This window comes from Seriola dumerili, unplaced genomic scaffold, assembly GCF_002260705.1.
Source record: "Seriola dumerili isolate Sdu_G_001 unplaced genomic scaffold, Sdu_1.0 BDQW01000116.1, whole genome shotgun sequence".
Taxonomy (NCBI): Eukaryota; Metazoa; Chordata; class Actinopteri; order Carangiformes; family Carangidae; genus Seriola; species Seriola dumerili.
This window is the reverse complement of record NW_019174371.1, coordinates 2400363-2411408: the sequence shown is the minus strand read 5'-3', so window position 1 is coordinate 2411408 and position 11046 is coordinate 2400363. Positions and strand designations below refer to the sequence as shown.

Here is an 11046-nt window from a genome sequence, read left to right as displayed (position 1 = left end):
TGCCGACTGAATGATTGACTGGGACCATCTCGTTGCGCTGCCTTTCGAGGAAACTGACGCCATCTTGGATCTGCAAGGACGCACATGCCCATTGGATAGCAAGGTGTGTAAGAGCCAAAATGGCTTCGCTACTACGTCAGTTGCATGGTTCGTAAATTACCGCGATAACTGCGCGTCGTGGGTCTTGAGTTTATGGTTATTGTACTCAGCAGTTGAAGTCTTTGTGTTTTTTGACTTACTGCAGAAATGTTTTGCAAGACAAACACATTTTATGCTGTAAAATGTTAAAATGGGACTCAGAATAATTTGAAAAATGATTATCTGTCCGTGCATGAAATATAATTCTTCTGCAGTTGCTCACGTTGTATAAGGACATGTATGTAATGTATAATGCCAGTTTAGGGTCCGTGCATGACGAACGACTATTGCTTTTCCCTCAGATTATCATATTATCTTCAGTCCTCTATTCCTTATGTTGTTGTTTTTATAGCTATATTTTAGACACGGATGGAAAGTAGGTGTATTACTAAATGAAAATCCTACTGTTGGTGGTTGGTGCCTTCTCTTAACAACAAACTGAAAATGATGACAAAGATGTGTATGGACTTGCTTACAAATGACAAGATGATTTGGTCACTAAGCAAAATGTACAAGGTTTGCAGAAAGTGGCTTCTCTGGATATCACTTTTACAGCAGATAGGATAAAATATCACTTACGTCCACAGGTGTGTGTGCGTGTGTGTGTGTGTGTGTGTGTGTGTGTGTGTGTGTGTGTGTGTGTGTGTGTCATATTTGAGAAGCCTATAAAAGGATCACAACATTGTCTTTTTTGGAGTAGACAGTCAACAGAAGATGAGAGGTTGCAGGGGTCTCTACTACAAAATCACAGTGGGATGTACAAAGTTTATGACTTTATGACCAGTTTTCCTCAGGATGCACTCTGGTTTAATCTGTGTTTGAGGAACACTTTTTGCCTGCCAATCACTCTGTTTTTTTGATCAAGGAATCTCTTGTATCTGCTTATATGACACCATTATGGCTTTAGAGGATATTTGCAGTTTCAAGGACACTCCTGTGTATCACAAGTGGTCTTCATCTTTGGAAGATACTTTTCATATGACTGACTATTACAGTTTTGGATCGAGGAGATTAAAAGAATGCGTGACAACTGGTGAGGTCCCACTACAATTTTTCTTACCAACTTTACCAAACTCTGCCTCTATCAACCACAGACCTCCGTTCCCGGCCAAGCATTCAGTGACAGTCCGCAGGCCTTTCCCTCTGTCTCACGGAACAACGACCCTTGGTTTCATTTTCCAAGGTGGTGTCATTGCAGCTGCAGACACACGTGCCAGTGCTGGGGGGCTTGTTGCCTGCCCGGCTGTTCATAAAGTTACCCCGATTCACTCCCACCTGGTGGTCACCTCCTCTGGGAGTGGTGCAGACTGCATGCTGTGGGAGCGAATTCTGACCAGAGAGATCAGACTCTACCAGCTGCGGCACAAACGGCGCCTGTCAATACGTGGGACTGCTAAACTCCTATCATTTATGCTGCACCCCTTTAAAGGGACTGACGTGTGTGTGGCTCTTACATTGTGTGGCTGGGACAAAGAAGCAGGTAACACTGACTGTGCAGACTCATCCTCTTTGACTGGTGATAGCTTCTCAGCTGCCGTTAGTAGCCAAGATGTAACTGCAATGGCATGTTCTGCATCCCCTAACAGTGGCCCACAGCTGATATATGTGTGCAGTGATGGAGCCCGACTGCAGGGAGATGTCATTTCTGTGGGCTCAGGTTCTCCTTATGCTTATGGAGTCCTGGATATAGGACTGAGGGGGAGCCTGAGCAAAGACGAGGCCATCTCTTTGGCAAGAGAAGCCGTGTTCAGAGCTACTCACAGAGACGCCTACTCAGGAAACAGTGTGGACCTCTTCCACATCACAGCCCACGGATGGAAACAAAGAGAGAGGGAGGACCTGAAAGAGGAATATTATAGAGACATGGAGAGGAGGGCAAAGATAGTGGAGGAAAGAAAAAGACTGACAGAACCAAAAGTTCCCACATGAGTCAAAGTATATGTGTGGGAGGAGGGGTGGGGTTGGGGGCACAAAATTTTAGAAATAGTCATGTTTTAAAGATAAAATCGCTGGCTTTGATTTTTTTTTTTTTTAAACTTTTCATAGTTTAATCGCTTTTGTTTGCCAGAAAGAAAACTTATTTTTTCATAGACTCTATCATAGTAAGTCTTTTTTTTTAATTTACTACTTGTTGGTATTTGTTTGTCTCTCTTCACAGTTTATCCAACTTTTTATGTACCTACACATCACTGCACTGACACTACACTCCTCCACAGCCACAGGGGGCGCTGTGGGATTTTGCCGCCATGATTCGATAAATGTTCCTGCCTTTACGCGGCGGAAGCTGCTTGCTCATCAGACAGTTTCAAAGATGGCTCTTGCTAGTGTGTTAAACAGTGATTGTGCGGATTTTTCTTTTGATAATTGTCAGCCTTTTGCGTCTGGTTCTGGACCCGGACATAGCGGTCTGGGTTTTGAGGCTACTCCCGGAGACAGCCTCAGTTTTTCCGTTAAAAACCCGCTGTGTGCAGGGGACGATGATGGCGTCGAGAGGAAAATAGAGTTTCTGCATGGGACCACCACCTTAGCATTCAAAGTAAGTTAAAGAGTAGATAATTGTAGCTAGCTGGCACCGTAAAACAATAACGAACTGCATAGTTGTCAAGGAGAACGTCTAATAAATCATTCAGACTTTAAACATCACGCTTTAGAGCTAACATAGCGGCTCGTCCCGAACGTTAGCATGCTAGCATGGCTACAAACCGCTTTCTCATTGCAGATGCTCACATGGCCATTTGTGATGGTTTGTGTTTGACGTTTCTGGCTGAAAAGCAGCACGGTACATGTAAGCAGGTCTGCGTGTGCTTTTGACAGCAATGACATTACTTATGTCACTATAGCTAGTTGCCCTTTGACTTTATTTGCACCTGGCCAGTGCATGATTGGGAAACTAGATATCAAGTATGTAAACAGCACCAACTCGCATACTTGTTTTATGCTCTAATCGTTTTTCAATACAATACACTTGAAGTGTTACAGGGGCTTTCTTTTTGTATTGTGGAATAAAAGTTAAATGTAATAAAAACTGTCCAAATTTTTTATATTTCCAAGTTAAATACATCACATCCTTGGAGGCAAAGAAGGCAGGGGCATTAAAGCATATATTTACTTATCAGATTTCACATTTAGTACAAGCTTTCAACCCCAATAAACTATTTATGCCCAGATGAGGCTGGGTAATTGTAGACCAGAGGATCTGGCTAGTCAGAAATTTAAATTGTAAGTTAATGACTTCAGGAATGATATGTCCTGCCAAGCTTTTTAAAACATCTATGACTGGAAGGAGAACAGCCTGTACAACTTCTCATTACAATTTATTTTTCACATGTATTATTTGTTCACTTAATTACCTGATTATACTTTATTCAAATGTTTCCCCTTTTAAGGTGGCTGTCATCTGTGAGTGTCCGTATCTGATGTTCTCACTAAATGAACGGGGCATGAAATTCTGACATAGATAATACTGACTGTGGTTTCCCTAAAACTGTCAAACTTAAAGATATTAAGTATAAAACATATTTCTATCAGCCTTCAAAAATAGTTGAGTCATAACTAACATACAACATACCATGAGTTTATTACACACACACACACACACACACACACACACACACACACACACACACACACACACACACACACACACAAGCACACAATGTGTATATGCTTCTTGAATGTAGTAGGAGTAAAGGACATAGGAGATCCTGAAGCTCTGATATATAAATAATTAAAACAAAGAATGGGCTTTCTAAAAGTTGAGGCACACTGCTTACTTTTGCTGCAAATATTTAGGCTTAAAATTATGTTAAAATGAGTCCAGGTGGGTTTACATTCCACGGAAAGAAGTGGATACTGTTATTTTGTAATTATCATCAAGTCCCATGAAAACACCAAAACTAACAATGGATTTTATGCCACTAACAAGATTGTGTAATGGCTGAATATAAATTCTGCCTCTGTGCCACAGAACTCCATTGTTGTCCATAAACTATTAAAAACACATAAAAGAGCCACACTGTTACATTTGGGAGACACACAACTTGTCACGACAATGAAAAGCCATTTTAGCTTTCTCCTCTCAGTTTGTCAGAGGAGCAGAGCACTGTAAATACTGAATGCTATTCCTGCTGTTGGTTTTGGTCTCTTCAGGGGATTTGCTGATAAAAAGAAAAGATAAATAACGGCAACCTTATCCCTTAATCCCGGAGCGACGTGGAGGCTGGTTCGATGAAAACCTCCCCAGCAGGCATCTTCCTCTGACTGGCCAAATCTGTTGTCTTCATTTTAGTAATGTACTGCTGTTGTGACTTGTCAGTTCACTGATTGTGGATTTTGGAGGGAAGAACAAAAGTCTAACCTTTTATCCAGCAGCTTTTGTGGCAGAGCTCAAACCATGTATTGCTTTCTCTGACAGCTGTAGAGCAGCGGCACATTTCTGCCTTGTTTACACACAAATAATGGAAGCTAACAGATGCAGTAATTATAACATGCATACTTGCATTGATTTACTCGCCACTGACTCTATGGTGTAAAAAAAAAAAAAAAGAAAAAAAAAAAAAGAAATGGTGCTTCCAAATTTCGGTGACATGATCAGGCAATAATTGCTCTGTGATGTGCTTCACTAACATGTGTCTCCCCTGCTGTTGCCTCTCTCAGTTCCAGCATGGTGTTATTGTTGCTGTGGACTCTCGAGCCACGGCGGGCTCTTACATCGCATCTCAAACAGTGAAGAAGGTGATTGAGATCAACCCCTACCTGCTGGGTACCATGGCTGGAGGAGCTGCAGACTGTAGCTTCTGGGAACGTCTGCTGGCCCGCCAGTGCCGCATCTACGAGCTGCGCAATAAGGAGCGTATCTCAGTGGCAGCAGCCTCCAAGCTGCTCGCTAACATGGTGTACCAGTACAAGGGCATGGGACTCAGCATGGGAACCATGGTGTGTGGCTGGGACAAGAGAGGCCCAGGTAAATACAACAGCTGTATATGACGTGCACATCTGGCCTATACTTGGTATTAATTTATTGTTCCCAATTGAGATTTCTGTAAAGAGCCACATCAAGACATTTACTTATAATCACCTTTTTCAGTGTTTTAAAAAAAATCTTGCTTGGTAAATTTCCTTCTTTTTAAACTGAATAGGGTCTTTTTTGTTGAATGTTTTTGTGACAGGTTGGATATGGAACAACAGAGATGCAATGATTGATCTATTAATCAGAGTAAAAGTGGTAACCATTTGGATAATTGATTAATTATTTAAGTAAGTTTGCGAGTAACGATGCCAAACGGTTTCTAGTTCCAGCTTCTTCCGCTAATTTGCTTTATTATTTTTTATGTCAGAGTGAAGAAAACAAGGAATTTGACCTCTGGGTCTTTTTAATTTTATTTTCTGATATTTTTAGGCTAAATGATAAATCAGTTTATCACTTACATAGTTAATACGATGGAATATGTTTGACTTCAGTGGAGCAAGAAAATCTATTTAGAACTAGACATAAAACAAGACAAAACTTTTGTCCTGTAGAAAAAAAGATTTTTGTGGCTCACTGCTTTGAATTTGAGTTAAGATTTAAAGATTCTAGAAACATATATTCAGTACAAATTGCGTATACTTTGTAACTCTGTTTAGGGGGCTCCTGTTTTACCACATAGAATTTTCAGTGGTCAGTCTTATATTTTTGTAAGTCAGTTTAGTATCACCAGACATGTATTGTAACAAATTTCTTTGAAAATATTAGTAATTCATGTCGGATTGACACACTCAAACATACTGAGCACACATTTATTTCACAGTCTAGCGATACTAGAAACGTATTGCAATAGCCCAATGTACAACATCCCACATATTGGTACCAATACTTTAAGAATTTCCTGTGTTGATGTGTGACAGCAGGGCAGTGTGTGTGTGCGCAGCACCCAGCTTCCACTCCCTGCACTCCGCTTCTACTAAACATGACAGCAACAAAACGAGAGGTGTGGCTGCAAGTACAAGCGCACTTGCTGTCCATTCACGGCTTGTCGACTAAGCAGACACACAAAGTGAAAATGGCATTATTTCATTCACGTAGCCGACAGTCAGGACAAACCACAGGAACCACAAAGCCCATTTGTTAAAGATGTTTCAAACCTGCGCAGACCAAGGGAGCCAACACCAACATGTCTCACGACAGACATGCCAACCTGTTCAAAGGATTCACTGAATGACAGTTTAGTGAATGTGATGGGTGACATAATTACATCATGCCCCTGCCATCAAATATAAGTCAAATGAGTCAAGCAACAAGCAAAGTTTTCTCACCACTTTGATGAGGCAATAAAGAGCAATGATAATTGTTTAATTTGACTTTATCTTTTTAGCTAACATGTTAATGAGACAAATACCTCTATATGAAAATGCAGCATTCACACTAGTAACCTTAACTTGACCATAACTTCCAAGCTGCTTAAAATCAGGCGTTCACAAGTACACAGATGAACAACACCAATCATGCAATTTATACTCAATCAGTTCTGGTAATGGTTATCATGGCATGTACATTTTTGTCAATAATTACTTCTATTATTGGAAAAAAGATTGCCGTCGCCAAGGAGAAGTGTTGAGTGTAATTATGAAGTTCAGCCCCGGGATTATTAGCCTGCACACTGCAGTAGTGCACTAAAGTAGACTGAACAATACAATACACCTCCTTGTATGAGGTCTGCACTCTTCTGAGCTCATTTACTAGTTTTTCTATTTAGTCAAATTAGATTTAAAAATGACAATTAATGAGAACAGACTCATGGTATAATTTCACTATCGAGATATTTAAGCAGGGATCGCATCAATTATAATTTTGCTATTGTGTTGACAATAAGCTGAAGCGATGAGCAAAATATTCCACTCATTTAAATGCACAGATCATGAAGCAGTGTCCCTATTTGTAGCATTCATTATTTCTCAACCTGTGGCTGAGCATGTGTAGTTAGCTGTTCAACACATGCAGTAGCAGTTATGCTCTCTTGAAATGAAACAAAAGACTTTCCACATTTATTTATTCAATATTTTAAAGAAATTCTCCAGTTTTTCTCCTGCATGTTACATGTGCTGTTGCATTGAAGTACAAACACACTAGTAGTTCCCAGAGTTGCCCACTAGATGGTACTGCAGCTTCTCTCATGCTCTGCCCCTCTTTTACTTGAGGCTGTGGTTTTTGGATGCCACTCAGTGTGGGGCCGTTCATCACCGAAGGTGTGCTTACAGAGGCCGCCACACCGAGACAGTAATGGGAAATCGATGAGGCTGGGACTGTGGGCCAGCGAGAGTGCGGCGGGATGATGGACGTTGGGTCTCAGCCCCGGACAATTGGGTCGCATGCATAATGCCTGTACACCCACTGAGATCGATGCCGGCTTTGTCTGGAAAGCAGAGAGGTCTGTGTGAACAATGACGACCCTCCGGTATGCCAACAAACGTAAATGACACGTGTTAAATCCCGGCTAATCAATTGGGGAAATAATGATCCCTGTATAAGTTCAGTAGGTGTGCGAGCTTAGCCATGGCCCCTGCAATGCCAATGATTGAATGGAGAGGTAAATGTCATGTAAATTAAATCAATCGTGATTAGACGGGAAGCTCATTAGTTGGCTACAATCATGTCAAGAGCACTTATTCCCCTGATGGAGTGTCTTAAGCTGCATGCGAAATAAATCAAACAAAAGCTATGTTGAGGAGCTTGACAAATATGTCTCCTTGTAACAACATTAAATGTTATGACACTTGTAATCAGGGTATAGTTGATGCTTGATAACTTTGAATTTGCTTTACGTTGACTGAGAAAATATTCTGCCCAGCCCCCCCTGCTGCTCCGTACAAGGACATGAAGGGTCTATAATAAAGAGATATGTGATTAAATGGGATGTGGCCTCATGACAAAACAGTAAAATAGTGTCTGATACAAGAGCTTGTCAGAGAAAACCCATGTCAGTTTTACAGCCACTCCCAAGAGAGTGACGTGATTTGATTTTTTTTTTCCCCTTCCCCTGCCTCTGTTCAGCTGCTGCTGCTGCTGCTCTCTCTTTACTCTTGATCCAGTGGTGAATTCTACAGGGAAGGACGGATGACGGATAGACACTGACCCATTTGATGCTAGCCACCCATCCATTGCACTGTGCTCCTCACCCACCTCTAAAGGCTGTCAGTACAGCCAGCTGCAGTGGCTTCTGTTTAAAAAAAGAAAAAAAAAGAAAAAGCCTCCTTAAGCACCTGTCAGTTGATTGATGGAGTGGAAGGAGCCTGTCTTGGCTGCCAGTGTTACAATGCTCCACCACCCATTCAACGTGCCCCCACTTATGCTCCAATGTGGGCCTTATGAATCTTACCCATCCTTTTTTTGTTTTCTGAGCACTCATTGACGCCTGCATGTTTTTTTTGCATCAGTGTTTGAGCTGCAGAGACGGATAAGTGATATTGCATTGGGCTCTACAAAGACCCCAGGTGTGTTTGGAAAGGAATGGATGTGGGAAGTGTTTTTTGGTGCCACGCTGCTTCTATACTTGGACCTCCTAAAGAGTCCTCATCCACCTCCGTCAACTGTGCTACTCAACACAAGAGCCTGCCTTTACAACTCTCTCCCTGCCTATTATGTTTTTAACGAGTCCCTTACAGTTTTCGAGAGGAACAGGCAGGTCTCAGAATGGCAAATTACCCCCGTGCATAGACAGGCACTGGATGATTATCATGGCAAGCTAACGACAGGCTGAGGAAGCTGCAATTTGCTAGTTGAAAGCAATGGTAAGCTTCTTTTTTTTTTTTTCAGGAAAAGCAAGTGGCTCTCTATCCCTAATAGACTGTCACTAGTTTAGCTGAGAAACACTGCAAGCGAGGATGTGGAATCTGAGGGCATTTTGAAGTGTTTTTTAATGTGTGAGATGAGCGAAAGCAGCGGGTATTAGGCAGTTCTATATGCATGTGTTCCTGCGTTCCTCTGCGTGAGTATCATTTTCACAGGTTTTTGCTTTGTGAAGCGCTATGAAAAACATGTCTTTTTTTTGCATGCTGTCTTTTTACCATCTGCAGGCTGGCTGTGGGCGAGCTCACAGGCTGCTGCTAGTCACCCGTTCCACGTCACACTGGAGTCGGGCCTAGCGAGTGTGTCACGGCGCAGAACAAAATGTCTCGCATGTGTCCGCGTAGCGTGGTGTGGAGCAAACTGTCCCTCACGGGTTCATCAGAGCATTGTGGGTCTACAGTGCACATGGGATTACATGTTTAGTCAGTTTTGTGTGGAGAGAAGTCGCGCCTGTGTGTCATTCAAGTGCGTGTATGTGTGGAGGTGAAGGTACAGTCTGTGTAGAAACGTGTGTGTGTATGTGTGGAAGGGGTATCAGTGTGCTGTACTCGTCTCATGTCCACAGGATGTGAACACGCTGTTGTTTTTCATCCTTCCTATTGAGGTGCGAGGTGCAAGTACCTGTGCAGCTCATGTTGCGGGTCGATAGTTAATTTTTGGCGCGTTTGCAGGGATCAATAAGGCCTGGAGTAAGGCCCCTGGGCAGACAGTGATGTGGCCTGCACCTCGTCAGCAGGTTCCGCGGCCGGTTTCGTTTTACTTGAAGAGGATGCAGCTGTTCATATCTGCAAGCCTTACTTCACTTGGAGAGGTTGCAGCTGTTCATATTCTCTCTCGAGGACATAGTGTCATAGCGTGTGTGTGTGTGTGCGTGTGCGTGCGCGTGCGTGCGTGCGTGTGTGTGTGCGCACGCGCTTACAAGCTTGTGTGTTTGTTTGTGTGAGAGCGGTGATGTTAGATGTACACCACCATCTCATCTCAGATTTCCTGACAAAGCTCAGCACCTGAGTCAGGAGATCAGAGGATGCTTTTGTGGGAACATAACTCCTTTTACAGAGTTTCCTCCTCCCTCCCTTTGCCTTTCTAGTCTCTTGACCTGCTTTTTGTCCCTTCTCCTCAGGGCTGTACTACGTCGACTCAGAGGGAAACCGCGTGTGTGGCGACCTATTCGCCGTGGGCTCGGGCTCCATGTACGCTTATGGTGTGATGGACAGTGGCCTGCGACAGGACCTGACCGTGGAGGAGGCCTGCGAGCTAGGCCGCCGCGCCATCTACCAGGCCACATACCGCGACGCCTACAGCGGTGGGCAGGTCAACCTTTACCACGTCCACAGCGAGGGCTGGACCAGGATCTCCCAGGATGATGTGCTCATGCTGCACCAGCAGTACAAAGATCAGGCATAGTCAGGAATAGGGAGGGTTAGGAGTTTATTCTAGTATCCAATGTTGAAGATGTTCTGAAACGTCAGTAGGGTTGACACATGAATAAAAAAGGACTCATTTGCAGATTGGCTTCACTTATATCACTTCTGTGGCCCGTTTTTGACCTGTTGCTAGCTTAAATCTTTATATACAAGTTCAGTGAGCTTCATTCACCCTGCACGATATGGGAGTATGATGTGAGGGTCTGCAGAGGGGGGGGGGGCTGATGACTCGAACATGCTTTAATATAGTGTTGGATCAGTGTGGTGCTTGCCCTACATACATTTAATTTAGTTCATACCCTGGGAAACTACATCTTTCTCAATAAAACCTGTCATGTTCTTTTTTTCTTTTTTCAAGTGTGGTGTTGTTTACGAGTGCTGCTTTTACCTTTAGTTCTCTGTGATGGTGAACTGTTGTATATCTCTGAGTCTCCTCTTTATGTAAATGTGTAGTCTCATTGCCTCATCTTCCTTTTGATGTAGTCATTTTGCCACTGTTTGTGTTTACATTTCAGTCATCTGTTCCCCCAGCTGTTGGGATTCAGAGGTACATGCAAAGCCTGTTTTGTCTCCCCTATATGTTCTGCGTTTATTAGCGGGGAATAGCGCTGTCTAAATAGCACTATTTAATTGCATACCACCAGCCCCAGTAATTGTGCC

The 11046-nt window shown here is 42.9% G+C and overlaps 2 protein-coding genes across 2 annotated transcripts; both read left to right on the top strand.

The window, feature by feature from the left end:
* The first annotated feature begins 10 nt into the window (after positions 1 to 10).
* On the top strand, positions 11 to 2067 carry LOC111223808 (proteasome subunit beta type-11-like). Its single transcript, XM_022748085.1, has 3 exons — positions 11 to 135; positions 1233 to 1614; positions 1726 to 2067. Exons 1-3 carry the CDS (start codon positions 11 to 13, stop codon positions 2065 to 2067), a joined length of 849 nt encoding a protein of 282 aa, XP_022603806.1.
* Positions 2068 to 2419: 352 nt separating this feature from the next.
* LOC111223824 (proteasome subunit beta type-5-like) lies at positions 2420 to 10743 on the top strand. Its single transcript, XM_022748107.1, has 3 exons — positions 2420 to 2674; positions 4795 to 5101; positions 10083 to 10743. Exons 1-3 carry the CDS (start codon positions 2450 to 2452, stop codon positions 10364 to 10366), a joined length of 816 nt encoding a protein of 271 aa, XP_022603828.1. The 5' UTR covers positions 2420 to 2449; the 3' UTR covers positions 10367 to 10743.
* Positions 10744 to 11046: the final 303 nt, after the last annotated feature.

What these genes read in the sequence shown, in the direction of transcription:
- LOC111223808 (XM_022748085.1), top strand. Translation starts at nt 11, where the DNA reads ATGATTGACTGGGACCATCTCGTTGCGCTGCCTTTCGAGGAAACTGAC. An exon ending in CAAAATGGCTTCGCTACTAC is followed by an intron (nt 136 to 1,232) that starts GTCAGTTGCATG and finishes TATCAACCACAG; the next exon opens with ACCTCCGTTCCCGGCCAAGC. An exon ending in TGTGTGGCTGGGACAAAGAA is followed by an intron (nt 1,615 to 1,725) that starts GCAGGTAACACT and finishes TCCCCTAACAGT; the next exon opens with GGCCCACAGCTGATATATGT.
- LOC111223824 (XM_022748107.1), top strand. Translation starts at nt 2,450, where the DNA reads ATGGCTCTTGCTAGTGTGTTAAACAGTGATTGTGCGGATTTTTCTTTT. An exon ending in CCACCACCTTAGCATTCAAA is followed by an intron (nt 2,675 to 4,794) that starts GTAAGTTAAAGA and finishes TGCCTCTCTCAG; the next exon opens with TTCCAGCATGGTGTTATTGT. An exon ending in CTGGGACAAGAGAGGCCCAG is followed by an intron (nt 5,102 to 10,082) that starts GTAAATACAACA and finishes CCTTCTCCTCAG; the next exon opens with GGCTGTACTACGTCGACTCA.